The sequence below is a fragment of the Acanthochromis polyacanthus genome, chromosome 12, assembly GCF_021347895.1.
Source record: "Acanthochromis polyacanthus isolate Apoly-LR-REF ecotype Palm Island chromosome 12, KAUST_Apoly_ChrSc, whole genome shotgun sequence".
NCBI classification, from domain to species: domain Eukaryota; kingdom Metazoa; phylum Chordata; class Actinopteri; family Pomacentridae; genus Acanthochromis; species Acanthochromis polyacanthus.
The window spans coordinates 25,737,049-25,764,022 of NC_067124.1; the positions used below are offsets into that span (position 1 = coordinate 25,737,049).

General features: G+C 39.8%; 1 protein-coding gene across 1 annotated transcript in view; it reads left to right on the forward strand.

Annotated features, from left to right (window-relative positions):
- agmo (alkylglycerol monooxygenase) overlaps nucleotides 1-21,748 on the forward strand; it is a 64,125-nt gene extending 42,377 nt beyond the window's left edge. The window contains exons 11-13 of the mRNA XM_022197381.2: nucleotides 1,809-1,891; nucleotides 3,234-3,339; nucleotides 21,148-21,748. Of these exons, the coding sequence (XP_022053073.1) occupies nucleotides 1,809-1,891; nucleotides 3,234-3,339; nucleotides 21,148-21,228 (270 nt within the window). The 3' untranslated portion in view covers nucleotides 21,229-21,748. The remainder of the gene's footprint in view (nucleotides 1-1,808; nucleotides 1,892-3,233; nucleotides 3,340-21,147) is intronic.
- Nucleotides 21,749-26,974: the final 5,226 nt, after the last annotated feature.

Here is a 26,974-nt window from a genome sequence, read left to right on the forward strand (position 1 = left end):
GTCTTGTTATTCAATAGCCCCACCTCATATCTACATGTACACAACAATAATATATATGTACACTGTGTTGCTAGTTTACTATTTAGTTACACTTATCTAAAAACTAATACTGTGTAAGGCAACAGTCCTGCAATAAATCTTTTTTTGCAGATCCAGTTTGTGCTACTGTGATTGTAGTTGTATTGTGCTATACTAACAGGTGTCTAACATTTTGTCCACACTCTGTATAACAGTCAGCATGAGATAAATAATGCAATCCAGTTAAACAGCATCACAAAGTACAGTCACTTTTAGCTACTTGTTCCTGATTAACCAGCACCGTAGGGCATATTATCTGTGTAATTTGGTGAAATAACATTTCATAACTGAGGCACTGTTGTATTTTTTTCCAACTGTCCAACCAGCCTTTAGTGAGCTTCATCATAATAACGGCTGAAATAATGGCCTGAATAATGAGTTAATCTGGTTTGTCTCAGGGGACAACAGAATAACACAGTCAGTCCTCTGCTTACTGCCACCAGATGTTAGCTTTCATTTCTGTCCTCTGCTGTTATTGCTGCAGGTTGACACTTGATCACATTAAAAATTAACACGATGACAGGAACAAAAACATTTCCTCTACTATTTCTGTAAAAGGACCTAGAAATTACATGTGGCTCCACCTCACGACAACTGAGGGATGTGTGGTGATTTTGTCTCCAGTAGCGTCTCGGCTGCGTCCCCTTAGGGTGACAGATAGGCACAGAAAAAAAAATTAAGATTGCGACCAAATGCATCTGGACTGCTGAGCCCCTTGGGTTATTAAATGGAGTTAAGTTCACATAACTTTTGATACCAAAATAATTTTCTGTTCATTATACCTCAAACAAAAAATAACTGAATCTGTAGCCTTTGAACTCCACTGCGGTGATCATTCAGCTTTAATAAACTTTGACAGTCTGGGGTGACTTTTGTTCCTACAGTGCAAAAGATGGATTAAGCCCAAAATTTCCCCCCATTTGATTCATGGAAAACCTAATTGTATCATCCATCTCCCCTGTGTAGGCTCAGCTAATATAGTTCTTATGGGGACTTATTATTACGACTCTTGGATAAACATAAATAAATACTGCTTTATGGCATCCTGTTGATGGCTTGATTTTATGTTGCCTATATATGGCCTTCAGGGTATGTACAGTATGGGAGCCGTCAGTGAGACTTGGCTGTTAGACTCTGTATTGAGTGTCAGAGAAATATAAACCTAAGCTGACAGCCCACCGCATCCTCAGGAGACACCGGGCTTCCAGCTGCTGCCCTCGGCCAAGGCTGTAGGTTAGAGAACACGAATGAGACCGTACATCATGCTCTGTACTTTGCGTGTTTGTGCGAGTCTGTTTGTGTGTACGTCCCAAATAGCTCGGAAAAGGTCAGTGAGAATCTGCATGGGATTTCTGTTCCGATGTTGGTTGTTTTGGCTCCGTTTAGGGGATTCAAACTGCAGTCTCTTCAACTGTGGTCAGGTCCCCTGTCAAGATCCATCTGGGATGATTGTAGCGTCTGTGTAAACTAGGCATGTCAGTGTAAAGTAAGAGGCAGAGCGCATTTGCTGGAGCATACTGTGTGTGCCAGTACACTTACTCTGAAGGTCAGACATGTTTTGGTTGGCAGTGCCAAGTAAACAGTTGAACAGTCCTGCGGTTTATGACTGCTCTCCCAGTAAGGTCTCCTGTGATCGTAACTTGACCAGCCATGATATTGATTTAGGGGTTTGAGTCTAATATATTTTTTCCTAACCGTATTTCTCATGGTATGCAACTGTATCTTCCTAGATGCTGTCCCAGTTAACCGTACTGGGGATGACCTGCTACATTCTGCTCACCCTCACCTCCCTGGGCTTCATCATCGACCAGAGGTACAGTACTGATATTTGTTAATGGATTCATTTTCATGGAAGCATTCCGAGCATTTGCATATTTGACTATGCAGTGATAAAATGCTGAGGCAGATGGTGCTGAAAGAACAGTAAGGACTGCTCTGGGTTTGGGGTTGAAACCTTGAAAAGGCATCACAATATAAATCTGAAACAATGTAGTCGGGTAGTTGTAAAGATTAGCGGTTCACTGAGTCTTTGCAGGTCGAGGGCAGAAAAAGGATTCACTAAACTAAACAACTAAACAGTTTGTCTTTTATTCTGAGTCAAGGAATTAAAAATGTAGCCTCTTTATTGTGCATAATAAAATAGATAAATTATGGATACATATATAGTCTGACCTCTTTCGGCCTCTAAGGCCAATCAAATCGTCTGAGAATGGGAATCATGGCTTTGCTAAAATGGGTCACAAGCAAAAAAACAAAACAAAAAAATGGCCGGGAGCTACAGGTCTTTGCCAGCCCAGAGTCAGAGGTCTGAAGCCCAGTTAGAACAGACTGGGTTGGCTGGTCTGACAATCATATTGTGGACAATGGTAATTTTGTATATAGTCAGCTTGCCAGAGAAATCATTCCAATCACATCAGTCAGGGCGTAATATGTAGGTATTTTATTCTTAAGTTCAATCACTGCAAACCAACTAGCCAAGTCTCATTTCATGTGTCCATGCTGGCCAGGTCACTGCTGTGGCGGCCCTTCATGTCATTCAGTTGCCTCTCCAGTGAGTCGGTCTTCTCATGGATGGACTCCAATTCAATAAATTTGGATTGCAGCTGTTGGTTTTAGGCCTCGTTCTGCTAAAGTCCGATAGCCAAATACAGTCCAGCTACTATCCAAGACTGTAGCATTCATTCCACTGTCAGACAAGAGACTCACTGTGGAAGCAGCTGAAATCAAGGACTACAACACCAGCGACCAGTCCTGCCGGTAGGGAAACATGAGATGGGTCGGGCAGGCCAGAAGCAGTGCAGATGTAAATCACAACTTTGTGTTAGAAATTTTATAATGTAATCAGAGCAGAGACAGAGCAGAGGTTTATGAATTTGCCCTTTAGCCTAACAGTGACAGGCAGCATAACCATATGCAACACAAATGATTGCAATTCCGATCGTGGATTGTGATTCAACCAAAATAGGTCGACTATGATCTTTTTGCCACATCACCCATCCATAAAGGTGGCATTAGTTTTCCAGGGGGAAGATGGATGGTAAAATATTTACCCTGCTTAACATTACATGAAGTATGCCCACTGGATGAGTTTGAGGGGTTTTTGTAACTATTCCACCTCAGTGTTGTGTTATTGTTTGGTGTATCTTTGTGTTCAGGCCAAGAGCAGCTTTATTGGAGATGCTTCGCTGTGTCACCATGGTGGCAATGCATAGGTACAGCTACATAAAGCCCTTCCTGCCTGTGCTGGCTGTGCCCACAGAGGTAAGATCAACTGTAGTGTGTTTAGGTACTGTCAAAACTTGTTGCCTTCATTGCTGCCAATGGTTCAGTTGAAAAGTTTGCTGTTTTACTCATGTGGCCTTGAGCAAAAGCCTCAAGCAGAGATGAGAAGCAAGATGTCGAGCTCTCGTAAACTCACTTTCTCTTATTTTTTCAAACATTTAATCTTCTCACACAGCTATTGTCGACTCAAGTGAGGCAATTTGTCATCATTTATTGAATAACAAAAAATGATAAAATGAGTGGGCCTGTCCTCTGAGTACTGACAGTTGTATTGTTAAACTGCTTTAGCTAAGGTTATCTTCACAGAAACCTATTCATGATTTGGAAGGACTGCTACGGACTTGAGCTGCAAACAACAGACTTTCATGTGTTTTTGTACATAAAGATGCTCTGTAAAACATAATGGCAGCCTCTTGACAGCAATAACAGATTTGCTTTGATTGTCAAGTTTGGCTGGACAACATGGAAAAATCAAAAAAAGAAAACACACACAAAACAAGTTTCAAACATTTGCCTGCCTGCAGACATTTTTTATATGCTCAAAGTCCTGATTCAGAGTGTTTAAGGTGAAAATCTTCCAACATGTTCGTTTATGCTTCCTTCCTGTGTTTACTGTCCTGCCACTTACCTTTTAACAATGATTTGATGCAATCATCTTGATTATTTACACAGACGTTGCCTCTTTTTCAACCAAACCATCTTTGACTGAGTGTAAATACTACTGACACTGGCCTGCAGAAACCACGTTAACCAGGCGACAGCCAGGAGTTGAATTTATAGTTTGGCCAACTCATGAAATTAACAATAATTAGCTACAGTGAAGTTGTTTTTTCAGCTGCAGATATTCGCGGTCGCCAATGAAAACAAAAGACATGGCTTCCGATGGATTATTAGAGCGCACATATGAGCAAAATTGCGATGGCTTCAAGTGGCACTGCAGCGGCAAGATAATAACACTGGCCTTAACGCTGTGGTCAAAGCAGTAATGTTTGCTGACAGGATTTAGGATTTGGCAAAAAAAAAAACATCTGACCTCAAGTTCTTCACAGTATCTGTGCGAGCATTTGATCACACGACATGATCTTCATCTGCAGACAGCGTTTGCTCAGATGTCATGAAATTATAGATTCAGTTTTCTATATTTGGCGTATTTTGCTTGTTTTGGCTGAACAGTTGAGGTTCAGAGCTCACGGAAACAGAAGTTGACAAAGCCATCTAACCTCAAAGCCTCCATTAAGTAGCAGTCCGAGACCTTTCAATCAAGTCACATGACCTTCAGTTTGCTTTGGTTAATACCCTATGCCCCCTTTTGTCTTATATCACCTACAATCATTTTGATATGACGCCAATATGATGACCTCCACTAAGTCGACTACTTCTACGTAGAATTGAACTGACCTTTGAATATCCATTCAGAACATTTTCCAAAATTCTTTCCATATCATTTTTCACTGTAATTACATTTTGTGGAAATCCTTTATTCATTTGGATTAATACAGAGTTTGGCCCTCAGTGTACTCTCCTCTATTAAAGTATAATTGAGCATGAACCAGAGACCCAGTTTGTGTCCAAAGTACATTATGTGCTACATTGAATCTGTCTAAACACGAAGAACACAAAGTCAACCAAACAGCTCCTAATTATCCTGCTGTCAGAGCATAGAATGAAGATTGGGTATACAGTGTATAAAAGCATGCATACATGAGCACGAATCGATCTCAGGCTGCTTCTAGCGGGCTTTTGTCTTGTGGTGATATTCTCTTTATAGCTACACTCTTATTCATGTTAAATCTAAAGGGTATTTTATTTGGAGTTAATTGAATCTGAAAAGTCTGGCAGTGTATTGAAACCAAGCTTCCAGATCTGTGTAACTGTGGAAAGTACTGGAAAGAAAATATGATGAATAATTTTTCATGTCAGTGGTGATATGTTTTAATAGGATGAACGAGTGTTGCCAGTATAACACAGAGAAATCCTCAAATCATGAAATCAGTGTCAAGGGGGAAAATGTGAAATTAAAAGTGCGCATGTGAAAATCTTCATATGTTTCTTTGACAGTGTCATGTTTCCCTGGTGTGTGCAGCCTGTTTGCCTGTGATTGTGTGTGTTGTGTGGTCTGTTTTGTGTGTGTGAGCTGTGAAATGTGTGTGAGCTGGGTGCTAAGTCCAGCCCTGCAGTCCTGTGATCTATGAGTCCAGATGCGTCGCCCAATTGACCATAAAATTGGCGTGCCTCTCTGGCTCTGGCAACCCAACTGTAGAAGGCGGCTGACCTCTCATTACTCGCCCTCCCTCGCTCCAACTCCCTTTTTCTTTTCTTTGGTTTCTCCCTCGCTCTGCTCGCACTCGCCGCTTGCCATCTCAGCTAGTGTGAATGAGAGCAACACTTCTGGAACCAATTAGTGTCGTCTGCTGCTAACTAGCGCTGGCTGATGAGATTTGCATGTGAGATTTGCAATCGCTGCTTTTATGTCCTCTGACTCCACATCTGTGCTGCTCAGGTGTTCAAATGACAACTCGAGCCTTTCCCACCTTTTTCTTTTTCTCACCATAAAATGAAATAAAACTGAATGAATTATAATTTTTTTAAAGCCCTGCCTAAAACGGAGCGCATACCGTATCAGCTTGAGACCGTGCTGATTTATGCTGCACATGCTGCACGGCTGTGTCACTTTGACAGCGCTGTAAGTTTTATGCAGCCGTTTCCTTAAGCAAATCATTAGGCCTCATTTCAAGTCGCAGTACATCAGGTTGAGCTGAATAAATGTCTTACTTGCAGGTGGGGCTCATTGAAAATCCTCACAATTTACTTGAAATGGTTCCTGACATATTTGTGCCCTTTGTTCAGAACTACAGCAAAGGGAAAAATCGTGAAACCACCCCCAAACTTTTTAAGGTACTTTAATGATATATGGGCCTGACGCGTGAGGGGAACGGCCGACTCTTTGTTGGAGGGAACGGAGGGGGGGTGGGCATGTTTTGAAGTCGAGCCAATCAATTAACAGTCGCTCGAAATGGAGAAGGGGAAATTCACATTTAATTGTATTCAGGCTCACTGTACATTTGGGAAAAGGAGGAAGGGGAGGGGAGGGGAGGGGGGGGACTACAAAAAAAAACTACAAAAACTAGGTCGGTTTGTGGTCCTTCAAAACCAGTTGTGTGATATACTGCACCCTTAAAGCTCACAGTGGTATTTATAGTGGCTCTGGAGATTTCCCTTGTAAAGCTGCAGGCTTGACCTGTAAACCAGGGCTGCCTCTTGCTCCCAGCCGCCTACTCGCCCGCCCAAACCCACGTCTGTGCGGCTCACATGAAGGCTTTGCTGCTGCAGACGAGACGAGGCTGGTAACCGTGTGTGTGAATGAGTGAGACTGGGGGAGCAGGGGCAGGTTGTACGAGGTTATAACTGTCTGTGCAACAAGCAGCTTTATGTGTGTGTCGGTGAGTGTGTGTGCTATTAGTGAAGTTTTGCTTTAATACATATATTTTATATAGATTGTCACCAAGATACGTGTTGGCCGGGACATTTTACAGCTGAAAAATGAACTTCTTTTCTGACTTTGTGGTGCACAAATTATGTCATAGCTGTAGAGTTTATAAATGACTCCCTAGATTTTAGGTGTTGCTTTACTGTAGTGAGTACTTAAATATGCAGATTTTGATAAATCTGTGAATGCTAACATCAGTTTGGCCAATTTATCAGATTTTTATGACTAATTATTAAGCCACTGGGCAAGAAAATTTGCAAAACTTACAAAGATTGCTGTGAATTTCACTGTAGCCATATTTATTTTACACATTTTTCAGTCATGTAAGTTTACTTGGCTCATTTATATTGTGTATTTACACAATATAGCTCAATGTGCTGGTACATGTTTTTTTTTGGACTGCTGCAGAATTTTGTCATTATTTCCCTTTGATTTTTTTACAGCTGTAATGTAGCATTTAAGTTCCCCTTTTTACTCATGCCCTGCTCACTCTTTGTAAGTTTAATTCTTGTCACAGGAAGACTGATATGAACCCCAGAGAGAGAAGTTGTGTGTTTTACTGTCTTGCAGTGTTGTCTTTGTTGAAGAAGACTATTAAAGATACTGTCACTGCACAAGCAGTTGCCCAGAATGGCTGGATTATGTTTAACTTCAGGTCTTCAGGTCAGTAATGTGATTAGTTGTTGAGTTGATACAGTGATACGGGCTCGGTTGCCCATTTGGCATCTTTGTCGCTACATTTAGCAAGTTTTCAGACAAGCAAAATCAACAGCAAATGGAGCAACCGCTCACAGTGCATCAACTGAAGCCAGCCAGGGCCTGTAACAAATATATTTTGCTTATGACATAATGTGGAAAGCCATTTCATGAAAATAAAAGAATTCAACAATAGAGATTGGAGGCAACAGCAGGCATCGGCTCATTTAACAATGAACAATGAATTGCTTTTGATTTTGAGCCCTCCAGCCTGCACACTGTTAATATACTCCTTCAACCAACCTTCAACTGAATAGTTTAGCTACTGAGGTTGTTGGTTGGAGGGTAGGGTTCAGAAAAATGAGGTCTGCAGCTAATGATTACTTTCATTGTTGCTTATAGCTGTAGCATGCAGAAAACTGAGGGAAAAGACTGCAAAACTGTTATAATGCACTGAAAATATTCAAAAAAATTAATCAACCTATTAATCAGTATTCACTTGTGGTTGCACATGGGATTTAATAACCTCTCTAAGTCCTCTAATACGTCTATTACCTTAATTATACTCCCTGACAGGCATACATACACACAGCTATGCATACCATGCACACGTAGTTGTTGTTACGCCTGGGGGAGGGTTTACTTGCAGCATCCTGTTTTATACATGTGCAGTCAATTGCATCTGTGTTCTCTGTGCATGAATTCTACTCAAGCATGCGTAGTACAACCCTGGTAACACAGTCACCGTATAGACAATATAAATATACATTTTGGGCAGCACATTGATGTCTATGGAGTGGTCTGGACAGACTAGAGGAAATGACCAAATTTGCGTCACGTAGACCTTTGCATTCATGGGTAGAAAGTGTAACAGCAGTAACACTGGTCTGACTCATTGCACAACCACATCATACTTCCACCTCCGACATTGCTATTCTTGATACCATCTGAAGCAATCTGAGTTAAGGGTCCGGGATTACCTGAAGTCTCCTGTCACAATCATACATTTTCTGAAGCCTGAGAATGGAGTCAAAAGGAGGTGCAGAAGTCTTGTTTTCATCTCAGATCATTGGAATTACAATATACTAAAAGCCTAATATGGAATTTTTGCCCGCTTTTCGCCCAAAAATATACCTACCTCAGCTTTAATATGATAATATTTTTGTTTTCATTTAGGTTGGGTGAAAATATTAAGAATGCACTTTGCTAAAAATGACATTTTCCAATGTCTTGTTTTGTTTAAAATTCCAAATATTCAGTTTACAATGTTATAAATGAGAGAAAAGCCATTTACTGTTGCATGTGAGAAGCTGTAATCAGGAATTGATTACTACTTGAATAAAGAATTAAGAAAGGAGAAAGATACGATTGATTTAAAAGTTTGTTTTCTGTTGCTCAAATAAATAGCTAATAGAAAATGACTAATAGGTCAGTGACCACAATAGTCTCTCTTTACACCACAAGACAAGATACCATCATTTCCACAGTTGGCTAAATCAGCACCTTTCTGGTTTAGCCTGAAGGCAGAGTGAAACAAGCTACAGAGCCAAGCATAGACAAAGAGCTGTATATCCCAGAGTAATTATGCAGCTATTCTCTCAAAAGGCCACTAACTGGTGGTGAAGTCATAGTTATTTAAGAGGAGAACTCATAAAAATACACCTGTCTTTGGCTGAAAAAGAGAAAGCGTCTCAAGGATTCTTGCTGACTTTGGTACTACCCATTTCTCCAGTTTTAAATCCAAATAAAGAAAAAGCTTTATTTGGCATTCTTTTGTTTTTTTGCTAATTCTTTCTGTCAGTTTTCCTGTTTTATGGTTGGAAATAAAGCAAAAATCACCCAAATAAAATAATAAAAAGCCAGGGAGGTTTTTTAACATGGTCTACTTTGCTTTTCTTTTACAATCTGACTGAAGTGTTTCCTTGCAATAAAAGAGCTTAAGAAGTGGTATATTAGCTCATGCAACTTTGACACATGAGAAGCAAATCTAAATCTATGTAATCCTTTTGATTCCAATATATATATATGTATAAAAACATTAAAATTGTTTTCAAACCCCATTAGATTTTCCATCTTTTCATCTCTGTGCTGATACTGTTTTCCGATCTCACAAGAGCCCTTTTCTGTCAGGCATTTGAAGGGAAAGATAAATGATCCGTGGCCAAAAGAAGAGGTCAGAACAATATTATTAAGTTCATGTCAAACACAAAGGCAGCACCTCAGCACAAACTGACTTTATCTTCCACACATCACCTGCCCTGTCTGTAAAAATTACAAATCCCACCCCGTCTTTCTCAACATCCTAGCCACGAGCAGGCAGATAAGACAGCAGACGGTGAGAGGTCGCAGTTTTCTGAGTGTGTCGTTTCACTCGCCAAAACTCAGGTGCGAGAGGTTAGCAGCCTCTTCTTTTGAAGCAGGAATGTGTGGTAGCAAGAGGCAGCGCCGAGGTTAACAGGCTTGTTTGGGGCTGTGGAAACTCAGCGAGCATGACATCATCTGAGAGCTCACAGGAATGGAAAGGAAAGGAAATCTCCTCCCAGGGAGAAAATGGAGGGATTTGAAAGAGAAATGCTGGGTAGGACTGTTCCGTTGGAGTAAACAGCGGGGTGGTCGAGCATACACAGTGTGAAATATTATCACTCGATGTGCAGGGGATCGTGCCCGTCAAAAAGTAACCGCTTGGTTTATGTTGTCAAACCATTTGCCAGGTAAAGCTATGGAAATCTAACAGAAAGTGGTCCTCAGGGAGGTTTCTAGCTGTATTTAGTTTGGCCGTTGTGGGATTTGGTTCTGTGGCCAATACTGACTTTCTTTGAGATTTGTCTTCCTATTTGTGCTTTAATTCATGAGTGAAACACAACAGTCATCCAGTTTGTGATACAGCTTCATAGCCAGCATGTGAACCTTATTGAACCTGACGCTATTCTGTTTTTTTCTTAGTGTATCATTTCTCCCTCTTCTAAAATGCATATAAAGCTGATTTCACAGAAATAAACGCCAGTTTCCAGAGACGTCTGCTCACAAATTCAAAACATCAGAATTGATAAAAGATGCCAAGTCATAAAGTTTAAATATAAAGAACTCAAAGATTTAACTGTAAAATATTTCAAAATACTTCTGAATGAAGGCTTATTAATTTAGCTATCTTTATTGCAGTGCAAGCTTTCATCACTCCCCACTCAGTTTATTATGCTCTCCTTCTCAGCCACGCTCACTGGCTTACTGGCTAACAATCACACATCTGATATTGTAGTAAAATGAAATTCTTCATGGTCCTTTTTCATAATGGTTCAAACTACAGGATCTAGCTGGGAACGGTCTCCTATTGCCAGGATTTGTGAGCAGTGGGGGGTTTTCAAGTTTGGACAGACTTCAAATCTAAGGTTATAAAATTTTGAGTAGCCACTGTCACACAGGAACCAAATCACAATAAGCACATTGCCTGCTGTCTTATCACAGAGAACCTGCGTGGATTAAAGCTCCACCAATGAATATCTTTTCCACTGACAAAGAATCGATTGACAAAGTGTGATGAGACGATCCGAGGTTGCATATTTCTTGGGAGCAGACAGGAATACAATACCGAATCTCAGGGTATTGGTGGATAAGCAGTATTGCTGTCTGAGCCTCAAGCTTGGAATCATCCACCTCCTCTGCAGTATCCAGTGGTTTTCCTTGTACTTTACATTGCAGTAAACTGCTTTTGGTGTGCAGATGGGTGAGTAAAAGGCAAAATGTAAAGCACTTTAGATAGAAATGCTCATATGAATGCTGTCCACATGCTATTCAAGAGCAGAAACGTATAATTTTACAGGGGCACTAAGAAGTAACATTTAATTCCCCGAACTCCAAGTAGTTTGTCAAATTTTTTTGTTTTGCTGCTGTCACATTTTTTCCTCACTGTGGGCTCATTTTTCACTGCAACATTAAGACCCACACATCTATGACAACAGCATAGCCTTTGCAATAAGTAGAGACAGCTCAAAAATGTCTGAGACTGTTGTAAAGCCATAAATCATGAAACTAAAGTTGATTTTCTATGATTTTTTTTTAACTAAAAAAAACTGGACTCAACATGTTTAACACTTTCTAATTGCCCACAAGCGTTACCAATCACAAAAACAATGGTGGCATTACATATATTATCAATATTTAACTACTTACATATTTACATTTGTTTTCATCTTTTTTCTGTCTGTTCTGTGCAACCACAGTCTGCAATGTAGCCCGAATTTTTGCTACACGAGTATTGGTCAGTAGCACAGAGGAACACAGATTTTTTTGTTTTAAAAAAAAATCTGGTTACCTCAAAAGGTTTCAGCTTGACCAATTTAAAATGGACAGGCACAGTAAAAAGATTTTGATGAAATATCCTAATTTTAAGTTTAGATTTGGTTGTTTTTCCTTAAAAAAAAAAAAAGAAAAAATCACACATGATTAGTTGAAGGACTGTTGGGAAATGTAAACGCCAGTGGAGGCTTTCATGGTCCAGATGGTTAAACTGGACTGTACACATTGTCCAATCTCCTTAATAAAGTCAGCATCTGTGGTGTTATTGATCCTGTGTATTAGTTAGTGCATTCATGGTAATGCCACCTCACCCTCTCGGAGATCGTCAGCTGTTCCACTCACAAAAATATTTCTCTTTCTGGACCTTCATGTTGAACTCCTATAGACTTTTAGGGGCCTACACCGCCATTTAAGCCAAACCACATGTTAAGGTCCACTACACATTTCTCATGCTGGGCTCTGAAAATTCAGATGTGCACCTGCAGTTTGAAGTCATTTTATTTCAGCTGACTCACAGACCTGGCTTGTGCCTCTCTAAAGAGCTGATGGACAAGCCAAGTGTGTGCAGCTCTTTGTTGACGATTAGCTTGTTTCTCATAACCCTAAACGAATCACCAAATGCATTTATTTTTAAAAAGGAAGAAGATAGCAGCATGTATTAGTGTGTAGTGGTAGCATGCACTCATTAAAACCACCTGCCTAATATTGTGTAGGTCCCCGTTGTGCTTCCAAAACAGCTCTGACCTGTGGGATTATGGACACAGAACTTCAGGGGTTTCCTGTGGTGTCTGGAACTGGAATGTTGGTTGAGGAACCTTTGGGTCCTGTGAGTTGTGGGGTTGGACCTCCTTGAATCAGGTTCATAGAGACTTCAAGAAAAAAATGGGTCAATGCTTTGTTGTGTTCCTTCAATTTTTGCGGTGTGGTACAGCACATTGTCTTACTGAATGAAGCTGTTGCTGTTGGTACAAGAAGATGCGCTTCATCTTCAGTACTATGTAGGTGGAACCCAACGTTTCCCAGAGAAACATTGCTTTGTAATGACACAATCGGTGTTATTCACTTCATCTGTAAGTATTTTTGATGTCTTGACTGATCAGTGTACAAGCCCTGTAAAGGTTTAAGGCTTTCAGCAAAAAACAATAGCTTTCTCCTTCAACAGCAGGCTTCCTGTGTGTTTGCTGTGGGCATGTCACCAGCAGCCACTATGGTGTTGAAGTAAATCATTGTCGCGGTACAAGAGATGTCATATGGATTTGCACTGAAAACCATCTTGAGCCCTTCAGTCCACTCTGCCTTACTGCTCTAGATCTCATTCTCACTCTCAAAGCCTTTGAATTTAGGTGCACAGCCATTTGAGCAGGCAGCGTTATGCCACTGAAACCTCTCTCGTATAGGACTTCTTGCACACAGCTGATCTTGTTTACAGAAAGTGTTTTAAATGGAAAGCAAAAATATGCTTCCTGCATTATCATCCTTAGACTGCTTCTGTTGGTTGTACTTGCTCTGTTAACCTTAAATTCTACTCAACTGCTTCTACTCCCTCTCTAAAGCTGGTGCTTCACTGGCAAAGACATCCATGTAGTTTGTTGCTCCCTCTTACTGTGACAGATTTCTTCCTCTCTGAGGTCCCGACCTGCTTCTCTTTTTGATACAGCAAGTTGAGCTGCTCATCCTCTTCGGACGGTTAATTTACTGCCTCATGTCAACTTTGTCTGCCTTCTCGGCCTTTCATTTTCCTGCCAAATTCTTGAATGTCTTTTTTTTTTTACTTTGCTGTTTTTCTTGTTCTATAAGGACAAGATCTGATCCTGTTTCCGATTTCCTTCACATTGTGTTAGTTAAATAAACTGAAATTTGGCAGTGGATCTTTGTTTGCCAGTTTTGCGGCTGTGCCAGAGTCTTGGCTCAGGCTGACAGAGATGGACATTTTTTCTGATCATTGAGCTGATTGTTGTTGATTACGGCCTCTTTGGATGTGCCTAGCCAGAAAGCCACACATGTGGCAGGAAAACAGAATGGCTCCAAGAGCAATTGGCTCCAAACTCGTCAGTAGGAATGTACAACAGAGACTGTTTCAGTGGGTGGATTGAAGGAGTCGGGGTAAAGATACACCTCTTACAGGGCCTTGGAGACTCATTCATCTGTACTTCTTCTCAGAGGAATCTATTGAACTAACTCACAGTGGACCCAGACGTCTTCTCTTTGCTCCATTAAATACAAACAGGGGCTTTATTTTGGCAAAGAACATATTTAACCTCCTGTCTGTTCTACAGACGTTGTGCTTTCATCCCCTTCTCTGGACTTTTGCTGAATACCTCAGCTTCCACATTTCCGCCTCTTTACCGGCAACTCCCCCAATGTGGCCACCCAGGGAACCATGGTTAATGATGAGGTGAAGACTTCTCTTATTGAGGCTGAAGTGGTGCCAAGCTGCTGGGGTTTGAAGTGCATTGTGAGATATGAAAACGGTGTCCTCTGGGTTTTCCTTACGTTTTCAATGGCACAGTGGTCTGGATGAGTTGCTGCTGTCCTTATATGTGACCTTCTAACTGACACATGGTTGATGACAGCAAGTACCAGATGTGAGAAAGAAAATGTCTAAACAATGTATCCCTCTAAATTGGGCGTATCATCAGACTACTTTGTGTTTTGCTACACTTTCACCAAGCAGCAACTGCCGTTTCACATGTGTTTTGTCTGGCTGCTTATGTCTGCTGTGTATGCGCGTGGGAGTGGAACGGCGATATTTCTCATGGCAGTGCTACAAGCTAGGCCACTGCTGTGACTCTCTGGTGGGATGTTAACCTGGCCTCCAGCGTATCCTTCCTGAGTCTGCTCAAACAACCCAGCCCAGAGACTGTATATCTGCTCATAATGAACAGACAGGAAGTCCTCCGTGTGTGCATGTGTGTGAAGGTACACGTTTTTGTGCACATGTGCAGGTGTACGTGTGTACAACTGTGCGTTGGCAACAAGCTGTTTGTGATGTGTACATGTGTATCTACCAGAACATTACTGTGTGCAGTATCTGACACTGTGTATATGTGTATACAGCGTATCTGTGTAGCGTGGACATGCACATTTTTTTTGTCTTGGATTATCTATTTGCTAGGCTCATGTTTTTTGTTTTATAGACTTCACAGAAAAATACTGGTATTTTTATAAGGAATAACTGAGTTTGAACTGATTTTATTCCAGACTTCAGCAATGATCCAGTGCATGAAGAAGCTCTTTTATTTCGGTTCTTGGAAGGAGAAGTATATAGATCTACTTATATCAGATGAATACCAAATATTTTTTGAAGACTAAGTTTACAATTGTGGGGAAAGATGTTCTGCGTACAAGCATGAACAAATGATCCTTTTACAACATGCTTGAAGCTTCATCTGCATTTCTGGGTTACCAGAGTGGTCAGTCCCACCCTATATATGATTAGTTTGTTGAAAAGGAGTGACTGTAAAGCAATACAATAAATGGGGAAAATGTGTTGATAGCCATGGTACACAGCAAACATAATTTTAGAGAAAAATAATTTTGCTCAAAACATAATTGAGAATGAATTTTAGTTGTCTGGGAATGCAATGTTGTGGAGACAAGGTTGAGTGATGTGTAGATTGGTTTAAGTCCTTTAGTTTGTTTCCTGTTTACTTAGGGAACGGCTGTGCACCAACACCAGATTGTTTTTTCAGCACACACATAGAATGGACAGTAGGTGGACCATGAGAGGATTTTTTGCTGAACTGGACAAAAAAGTACTGGATTAGAATTGCTGACTTCGTCTTTCAGTAAAAGAATGCAAGGATTATCAGAAATTCAAATCAAATTGAAATTAAAAGTATTAAATAAGTGCATGTCTTATGAAATGTGGACCATGTCAGTGTTAAATTATTGGCATTACTAATTTGTAACTACTGATGCGAAGAGCATATGCTACTACTTACTGTTAGGCAGTTTAATTGGTAGTGATGTTTCATATAAAATAAATGTACCTATTATTTTTATAGCACTTTGGTCCACAAATACAGGTGGTTTCACTTACAGTTGGGTGACAAATTAAGGAAAAACCAACAAAAAGTGTCTCAGTAAGGTGTTGGGCCACCACATGTCGCCAGAACAGCTTCAGTGTGCCTTGGCATTGATTCTTCAAGTCTCTACTGGTGAGATGGAACACTGTTCTTCCAAAGGTGTTTGGTGTTTTGATGGTGGTGGTGGTGGTGGAGAACGCTGTCTAACAGATAGATAGAAAAATCTGTCATAGGTGTTGATCTGAGTTGATATCTAGTGATTGTGAAGGCCGTAGTGTATATTTGCCATCATTTCCATCAAACCATTCAGTGTTTATTGATTTGCAATGACCCTTCCATCTAAGGGGACCCAAAACATGCCAGGAAAATGACCCCTGTAACACAGCAGAGCTCAATGTAAGGGTCAAGTTTCCTTTAAAGGTGCCACCTATATTTTACCTAATTAGTTTGTTACTTGATTGTTATCTCCATCAACCCTCTGTTGTTGTGTCAGTTGTAGCAGGGCAACTTGAACAAATATTATTCATAGTGCAAAGCTTGATGAAATTCAATGCATTGGTCCACCTAGTAGACACTCACCAGAAGTGTGATCAGCACATGTAACTGAAAACACCTGTATGGGTGTGGCAGAGTCCTTAACCTGCAATGGAACTGCTAAAACTGTCAACTAAATGTCATGCACTTGTAAAAATGTAGTGTGAAAAGGCACAAAATAGATACTCATGCATACTTTGCTACATGTACGAAGCTGCTTTCTAGCTTCTACCACTGGTTTCCTTTGTCTTTACATCCACATGGTGTGCAGGGTCGCATATTGCACATCAGCCAAATCCTCATAAACAAGAACGAAAAGAAAATACAGGTGTAATTCTGCTTAAAACTTCCGTCTGTTGTTTGTGTATCAGTACTCATAACGCTCGGATCAAGGCCCATTATTTTCAGCAATTCAGTGATGTCCTGATGCAAGAGACTCCACCCACCCCGGCTGTACAGCCAGTTGAAAACAAAAAGCTCGGAATTATTTTCCGATACAGTTCAGGCCAGGTCTGGTGGACTGTAGGCAGCCATATGGAGAGGGAGCTCTGGAAACATCCCATTACAGGTCATATATCACACGTCTGACAGCAGCCATTCTGCCTTGTTTTCATTTCAATCACGAGTGCAGCTGCGTTGGAGAACAGCGAGCCTCTGCCATGTTAACCCGCTGAAGGCTGGAAGATTGTTACCAAGTGCACCCTGGGGTGTTTGGCGCATCTTCTTGATGCCGTCATATCCATCAATAACACCCAAAATGCAATGCAGTGTTGGAAGAATATGGTTCGGGAGGTCAGTACAGATGGTCTTATGTGGAAACAGCCAGTAGCTCACATTGAATGATCAGTGATATTTCATTATGATTTAAGCACTAAGCATCCAGAAGTTTTTATTTTTGTCAGGTTGCAACAGATTCTTGACATTGTTTGCTGAGGATTGAATTCTTCTCTGAGACATGGAACAAAGTGAATGAAACAGTTATCTTACTAACTTACCCTGGTGTTTTTAGTGAAGTCCATTTAAGAATATTTAAATGTGAATTCAGGACATTTCAATCTTGCAAGATTATCTTGCAAGTGCAAAAACCTAGCAATTCCCATTAAGTGCTTCTTTCAGTGTTTATTACTCTTAAGAAGGCTGAATAACATTTATTTTCTCATAGATTATGACTTGTCTTACTTTAATAGCATATACATGCTACTATTTATGTGCAAAAATTATGTTTAGCTTGTGAGTGGTGCCATTGGACAGCACAGTTTCTGTAGAAATGTAGTCTTGCCTTACATTTACAGCTATTTAGGCTACAAACAACAAAAAATAGTGTCCGTGTAACACATCAGTAGCCAGCAGCACCTCAAACCGGATCATTTAACACCTTTCAAAAAGAGTTCCAACCAAAAACTGAACATTATAACTTTCAAGAACCTGATTTTATTGCAAAATGCACCTAATTAACTGACAACTTTAAGTAACTGAGCTGATCTTGAGCAAGTTACTTGATTGTGACTTCAAGGATTTCAGAAGCACATTGGTACTGAGTAAGAGCCTCCATGTCTTCACAGAGTAAATAAAGGTCAACAAGAAGCAGGAAACACTGTAAAAACACATGTTCGTGGCTTTCGTATTACTACCCCTTAACGAAGTGCCTTCTTCCCAAAACAAAGTGAGTGTGAGTGGATCTGCTGAGATGTCTACTTTGGGAGCCAGTGCTGTTTGAACGTAGTGCTTATTTGTAGACGATCAAACCTGCTTCCTTCCACCATGTAATCTGTCCCACATGGATTTCCTACAGAGTCTATTAAAATGTAGCATAGTGGGGCGAATGAGGAGGGATGGGAACAGAGAAAAATAGGTGCCCTCCACATGCGGCTTGATAGAAACTTCTGCCATGTTTGGGCTTCGAGTTTGGCTGAAATGTGATTTGCGAGCTTCTACCAAGCCTGCCCTCCGCTCTCAATCCCAGTCTATCACCATCCAACTTCATGTATTTGCAAGCTTTAATATGTTTTTCTTTCAGGAATTTAGACTTTTAGCCTCTCATTTAAACTGTATTTAGCAGACTCGCCAAAAGGAGCTGGTTGTAAAACGAGTTTATCCAGTAAGATTTTTAAATTCCTGATTTGAGCTTCTACACTACACAAAAACACTAGTAAACCCACTGCAGATGTTCCTACAGAAAAGCACTGAATCAAATTGAAAAATCCTTACTTACTGCTGGTTTTCAACATTTTTGTCTGAACAATCTTCATCAGATTTACCGTATTTGCCTGTTTTCCTTCTTTCATAGTGTAGATCCAGCTGAAAACATGCTATCTTTAACTAGTTTCCATTGTCTAAATCAGTTTATTAACCAACTGACCATCATTTTTGTGGTCCTCTCATTGGATAGCTTTATATTGCATGTGCAGATTGTTTTTTGCATTAAAGCTAATCTGCTCTCTGACCCACATTCAGATGTTTTTTTTTAGTTATCCAAAAACAGAAACATTAAAAGGAGTAAGCTCTGCTTTATTAACATCATAATGGAATGAGTGACTCATTTTTAAAGAATTTAAATCTCTTTCTTCGTTGTTCTCCAAATATCAAATTAAATAAATGCACAATGTTTCAATTTCTGTTAAATCTCGATAAAATATGCAGAAATATATTATGGGGTTTTTGTTTTGTTTTTTAGCTACAATTGCACAAATATTCATTTCATTTCAATCAAAATATTGAGTACAAATTTTATCTCCTGAACTGTTTTTTTTATGTTTATTGTTTCTTATGTGCAAGTAATTCAAATAAAAGTTGACTGATGAAATACATTCTAAATATTTTACTTCTTTTGGTAATGGTGACCAGGAGCTCATTACTATGTAAGCACTGCATACATCTGACTGCATTTATGATTTATTATCTTATTGTCATCTCTGTCACAATAAGTAGGAGTTGTTTTAATTCTTTACTACAGCAGAATTATTAATATTTCGCAGTAATAGTCTTTCATTGCAAGTAAAAAGCATTTTTATTGAAGGAAAACTCTACTTATATCATCAATAAAACATGATTAAAGTTGACATTGATGGTGACGTGTGTAATTTTTGATCAGAATTTATTTTTAATATCGTTGCATCAAAATATAATGAGCGTTTTGATAGTGTAGTTGTTGTAGCTGGAGCTAATTTTACCTGCTTTATATGCTGTTAGGTGGTGTGATTTTAAAACTACAGGTGTCTAAGTGATGTTATTCAGTGCTGGGCAGTGACACAGTAAAAGGAAAACTTGGAGAAAGAAAAGGAGTGTAGACATATTTAGAATCTCTAATCACCATCAGTAAACCCCTCTATTCCTTTGTTTCATCTTTCGGTGAAACTCCTGTTCTTTCTCAGAGGGGCGGCAGTTATCAGAGCAGGTAGTGAGAGGTAGAAAAGCAGAGCTCAACTCTCTCTGTGTCTCTCAGAGGAAAACAGCTGCCGTGTCCACGAGGAAAAGGAACTTTTTTCCCCCCATCAGGCTTTTTTGCCTCTGATGGACAACGGTCTGGTTTTGGCTTGAGTTGCGATGTAGGATGCAGTTTATGGGCCAGAACGCAGTGAGGGGTGGAGGCCAGGGCTGCTTCTGGCTGAGGCCCCCCTTCTCTTCTATCCCAATAGTGAGTTTCCTCTCGGTTGTGACCCTTGTGACCTCGTCGCGAGAGCATCGGGGGAGAAGACCTGTTCCTTAACCCCTGAGCCCACTTTCTATATCATCCTGAGACTGGCTCCATCTGAGTCCTCTCACTGTTTTCTTTCCATTATGGACTAACTTACAGCTTCACGTTACCACCCCAGTACCACTCATGATGTTTTTTTTTTAAATGTTGTGACAAATCAACTTGCCTTTTTTAGCAGAACATTTTGCAGTTTGCAATTTAACCAATGCTGTAAAGTAGAATAAGTGAATACATCTCTCGCTAGATCTACAAAAATCTGCAGAGAAAACATTTCATTTTAAGTATCGATATCGATAAAATTTGTAGAGGTAGTTGTTGAGTTGGCAGCAGTTTGAGGCAGGTTAAGGACTCTTGAACAAAATGAAAACAGTGATTTATCAGACCGTTACATGCAAACAAATATTTATATATGTATTTATATATAACCCATGATTTAAATGAAATATTCAAGGAAAGCAGTCAAATTCAGACCTCAAAGGTCACTGCTTTGTGACTTTGATAAGGCAAATATATCTGTAAAAGTAGTACTACTGACAGATTTCTACAAGTTAAAATTATTAATGATTATTTTTAAAGCCCAAAACTGCTACATTTATTGGTCCACACTTCTAAAATGTGAATATTTGGTAGATTTCTTCTTATTTAATAAAATAAATAAGTTAACTTGTACTCTGAGAAATTGCTATGGTCTGACATTTTATAGGCTATATAAAGAATAGATTAAGAAAATAATTGACGGTTAGAGAAATATCTCAGCAAAACATTGATAGTCCAGTATATCCACACTGAATAAAATTTAAAGTCAAGCAGTCAGCTCATCCTATCACTTTGTACAAATCTATATCTCTGAAGTTTGAGCAGATTTTTATCCTCTGTCTGTTCTGTAGCACAAAACTGCAGCTGTCGTTTTTTTTTAGAGCTTTATGAACAGCGTTGGTCATCACTTCTGCTTGTTTGGTAATGTGTCCAAATTCTTAGTGTCTCAGCCTTTATTTTGAATGAAATCCGCCATCGTGAAGCCTCTAACCCTAACCTTCTCTATCTGTCTTGTCCAGGCCTTTGTCTCCCTCTCTCTGCTGTACTGGGCTCTGCAGAGCTGCTCTCAGCTGCTCAGCATCAAGAGGAAGGCAGCCTGATCCAAATCAAGATGACATGAAGCCATGGGTGAAAGTATGAACTTTGGGAATCGTCAGTGTTGGAATAATTCCCTAGTAACATGTTTTTAATCACTTTAAACACTGTGTTCAGCTTTATCTCAACAAACAAAATGGATTTAGCCTCTGCTTGATTCATGTTTAACTTATGTAAAAGTAGCTTTTTACAGCCTGTTTATAACTAAAGCTTTGTCTCGTAAATTAGCCACTAACCCAGATAAGGCACGGTGCTCACTATTTTTTATCATATGAGATTTATTCTGGTAACTGTTTCTCTTTCAGAGAATCTTCTATGCTTTTGTTTAAAATGGCAGTGCTATCGGTGGTGCTACATTGCACACTGATCCTTCACATTGTTTATTATTTCACATGCAGCTATATACCACTAACAAAACAAGTGCTGTTCCGAATTGATGCCTGCTACTTTCATTTTTGAATTGCAATATTGCACATCAGTCATCTGTTTATCCATTCCTAGTTGCAATAAACTGTTGTAATCTTGCTTTTTCCATGACTGTTTTGTAACCCCTGAAAGTGTATGTAGGCCAGTCAAAATCTAAAAAGCTCCATGCAGAATGATACCCCAGAGGTTGAGTGGCTTGTCAGCTTCAATTAGGTTTTCAAACACAGTGGAGTAGTGGTTAGCACTTTCACCTTGCAGCAAGAAGATCCCCGGTTCAAATCCCGGTCTGGGATCTTTCTGCATGGAATTTGCATGTTCTCCCTGTGCATGCGTGGGTTTTCTCCCGGCACTCCGGCTTCCTCCCACAGTCCAAAAATATGCTGAGGTTAATTGATTACTATAAATTGCCCGTAGGTGTGAATGTGAGTGTGATTGTTTGTCTGTATATGTAGCCCTGCGACAGACTGGTGACCTGTCCAGGGTGTCCCCTGCCTTCGCCCGAGTCAGCTGGGATAGACTCCAGCACCCCCACGACCCTAGTGAGGATAAAGCGGTGTATAGGGAATGAATGGATGGGTAAGTTCTGTGAAATCTTCCTCCCAACCTTTAGATTTTGTGTGGGAGTGACAAACAGTCCACAGCAGATGGTGCTGTTATCACTCGTCATTATTCTGATGTGAAATCCACAGTGTCACGAAGCACCTGTGTTCAGCATTTCCAACATGAAAACATTTCTGAAAGTACTGAGATTGCGCAGAAAATAATAAGTCTTACATCAGAGTTAGTGTTGGGTGCCGAAAAAAAAAAACATTACAGCAACTTCAGAGGTTTCTAAGGAGATTATCTAAAGCAAAAATGTACAAAGAACTTACAGACATGTACATTTTAAAAGGATTCTAACTTAAGCTGATGTACATGCCACAATTTTAAATACTGAAAAACACTTCTGTCTCACAACATGATGCTTCTATCAATTGTAAGCGATGAATTGGTCAGATGATGACCATTTAAACATTGTGATGTTTATATGAAACAACTGTCTGTTATTTATATGCTGCTAGATTACATAGCATTAACTCTGAGACAGTGAGTATACCTTAACAGGCAAAAAAACTTCAATGTCAGTGGGATAATGTGTGGTATTCTGCATATAGACAACAGTATGCAGATTATGTAAATGACTGTATTTTGTGAAAACTGAAGGAGCGCAAGTGGGCGTGTGAATATTCATGATGTGTCATATTAATGGGTCTACAGATGGTATTACTCTACTGTGCATATGTGCATGAAACACTCATGGTGTGGTCACTTAAATACCAGACACCTTATCTAATGTGTTCACTGAGCAGATGCACAGAACACCTGGGAAGAACATTTTTATACAGTTTGTGTTTATCATTAAAACGCTCAGGATGTGCAAAAAAAAAAAAAAACATCACAGAAGCTTATTTTTTTCCCAGGACAGTACATCATCATGGAGTTACAGTCACATTATCAGACCATCATGTGATTTAAAATGTCCATTAAAACCTGCAGATGAATCCCGCTTTTGGAAACAGCAGCTCAATCAGTGCAGAACTACACACAGCTGGAAACTGCTGCTTCTGCTGCTGGTCTCTGTGGCTTCAGATATCTTAATCATAGATGTCACTGTCAGTAATTTGCAGCAGCTGGTAAAGCAAAAACACCTGCTGGGACATCACTGATTGGGGTTTGGCCAGACATCCAGCTTGCTAAAAAGTTTGAAGCCAGTATGGGGGTGAAACAGGATACGTAGTACACTATGTGCTAACTTTTGTTCAGTTTTTAATGTAGAAACCCACAGCTGATCATCCAATCTGAAGGGAAAGTGGATGTCTCTCACCAACAGCAAGTGCCAAAAAAGCAAAATCAGTCTTGTGACTGGTAAGTCCATTTCTCCTTTTGCATTACAGCTCCACATATACCACTGTGGTTGCCTGGTTATCACAAACATTCAGCTTGTTTGTGTGATGCACTTCAGTTTCAGCATCATAAAGAGCAATACAGAAGCGGTTTCCAGCATTTATGTGTTCACCTTGAACCTCAGATATTTACTGAATCATTTTGTGACCCATATCCCATTCAGACAAGTGGGCCGTATATAAAAGCCTCCAGCTCTCGTACAGTGAGAGTGGACTTTTGAGTGCTGTGGAAAATGTTTGCTCATTACTTTTCAGTGAGGTAGAATGACTTTTAATGAGGTCACTGGAGTTTTATATGGAAAAAGCAAACCCTAATTATTATATGGTAATTTTATAGCATTATGTAGTAGTTTTTGTACATGTAGAAGTATGTCTGTAGGGGATCGCTTTATTTAGTTACAGTAGCAAGACAGAACCCTAGCTGTAGACAAACATTAAAACCTATATAAAGGTTAGTGCTTGTAACATTTTAGCATTAGCTGTAATAAAAAGCCATTCTAGAAAACAAAGCTGTGAAGAGAAGACTCACTGAGACTCTTATTATAGTTTTCTTTTCTTCTAATCCCTACCGATCAGTGCTGCAGATGCATATTGGTGATCAGGTTTAGCTTGATGTGTTTCAGATCTGTTTGTGTTCAGTCTCTTTCTATAAATGATTACTGGAAAATTGGACAAAGTAAAGAGAGCTTAGGGAGTAGTTGTCTGCAGCCCCTCTGGGAATGTGCTTCAGCTACTCACATTTAATCCTTATTTCTGTTTTCATATCATGTTTAAACGGCTATAAATATGAGAAGATATTATGAAGCAAAAAAATTGCTTAATATTTAACTAAGCCTGTTTATTTATTACAGCGCAGTGATATTAACCTGTTAATGTTACCGAATATTCCTCGACACTGATTAAGAGTGCTTCTCTGTGCAGCTGTGCTCATATTCTCTTGCTTTTTTTTAATGATCTTCTGCGTTATTAAAGCGATCCACCACCAGGACGAGGAGCCGACGTATTGATCCCAGTGTAGAAGGGTGTAGCCTTCACCTCGCATGAAATCCGACTAATTGGCGGTGAGGGAATTCTGCCCACGGGCTCACTTAATGGAACGAGGAAATGTCACTCAAGATAGACGATCAGTAAGAAGTCAATGAGAATTAGATGTCACAGGGCTCGCTCTAATGTAAAAGGGAAGCAAAGCAGCTGCCATTTCATTGTCCACTGTGTAATGGCAGCTATTTAGCAACCTCTGAATTGTTCGTCTGATGAATCCAATTGGTCAAGTTCAAAATGATGCCTGTATATCATTAATCACCAGAGTGATGGATAAGGGAAGCCTATAAACCAGGGAGGCTTAAATAAAGACTTAAATCCCCCCCCCCCCTTTTTTTTTTCCAAAACAATTTTTTTTGGAATTAACTGACAGACACTAAACATTTATATCAAATGCATAAATCTTAATGTATCATAAATTAATACATAGGTTTACTGTTTCTGTAAATAATTGTTGTATTTATATCACTGTTTGGCAATATCATCCACATATTTCCATGACAGTAAAGCAAATTAAAATTGATAATTTGATCAGAAAACTGTCACCCCATCACGTGCCAAATTAGTATCACTGCTGTAAACATAAGGAGTGGAACATTATTTCAATGGAGTTATGAACACTAAGGAAACCTCCACATAGAGTAATGTTGTGCAAGTTCTGCGACAGAACAGTCAGGGTTTAGATACATAGACCGCATTTCTTCAAATCGGTTCATTGCTGGATTTTGGTATTTTCATTGGATTGTTTTGACAATAAAAAGAAATATGAAATATCATCAGATCTATAAAAGTCGTAAAGAAAAGAACATAAAATTCTCTAAGCCTCATAAGGGAACGCACAAAGCACTCAAACTGCCCAAAATAAAAACCACAAGACCCTCTGGAATGGTTACGATTCACTGGCGAAAGGAAGACGGGGAATAAGGTTTCTGGCTCCTCCATAAACTGGTCCAAGTCTAAAATTCTGTGACTCCTCTGGGATGCAGTGGTCAAAAACGTACTCTTTGTACCTCCATTCCAGTCTATTGAATTTCTAGGAATTTTCAAACAGAGCGACACCTTTAAACTCAATTTGGATCTCTTTACCGAAAGACTTAAAGGTGATTTGGAATGATGGGAAACACTACTATCCTGTTTGGGCCAAATGGCCATAATAAAAATGAATGTTCTCCCAAAAAGCAGCTACCTCTTTGCAGTGATGCAGTTAACCAGCTCCTCTCTCAGCTCAGGCTCTCCTCGCTGCTCTGACAGGGCTGTGAAAGCATTTAACTAGCAAGGCGGAAGACCCTGAGTCAAAATATCCACTCATCAAAAACCCAAGAAACAGCGAAGAAAGTACTATGCTTAAAAAAACAAAACTTTTACAAGCAAAAGAAAATGTACTTGTGACTGTGATACTCTAGTATATTATTTTTAACTGTTGCAATAATGCAGTGTGTTCGTAAGCAGAGAGAGAAGAGGAAAGTCAAGAGTCCGGGACTGAGAGTAGGGACTTGGAATGTTTGGACAATGATAGGAAAAGCTATAAAGTTGGTTGGCATGCAGAGGAGGCAGGTGGATATATTGTGTTATTCTGAGCCCAGGAGGAGGCATAGAGGAGGACCAAAAAGGTTTATGGATGTAGTGAAAGGACATGACGTTAGCTGGAGTGAGAGAAGAGGATGCCGAGGACAGGGTTAGATGGAAGCAGATGATTTGCTGTAGTGATCCGTGAAGGGAAAACTCAAAAGGAAAAGAATACATTCAGGTGAAATAGATGATAAACTACATTGTCACATTCCATTGCATTCATTGATGACAAAAACAGCAGTCATGATAAAACTACATCTTTTCCAACAGATGGGTAAACCTGGGTAGTATTTAAAACTTTTACTCGCATATAAATGCAGTTTTAGGTCACTGGAAACTTCCAGTGACAACTAAACTAACGTCTTTCATGCTCTCTGGCTCTGTAGCCAGATTCAGGTGTCTTGGTCAGAAGCCATGAACAAACTGTCAAAGATCCTCTGCCTCCAGCATTTCTATGTGCCCGTCGATTTAGCTTCTGGGTGATTTTATTTATTTTTATTTATAAAAATTTAACACAATAATCGACACTGTTCTTTAAAAACCTCTAATGAAGAGTGTGAGTAAGGAGAGTTATCTGTCTCATACTGGCTTGATTTGCTGAGCGAGCATTCCAGCTTAGAAAACCTCACAGATCTCTAAGGACAACATGACCCATCTTAGCTTCCCCAGAGCCCATCCATCCTGCAATGCCCAGTTACTGTACTCACAAAACACAATTAAAACGGTGTGCACATGAATGAATTCTCATGTGGTGTATGCACTTTGAGTAATG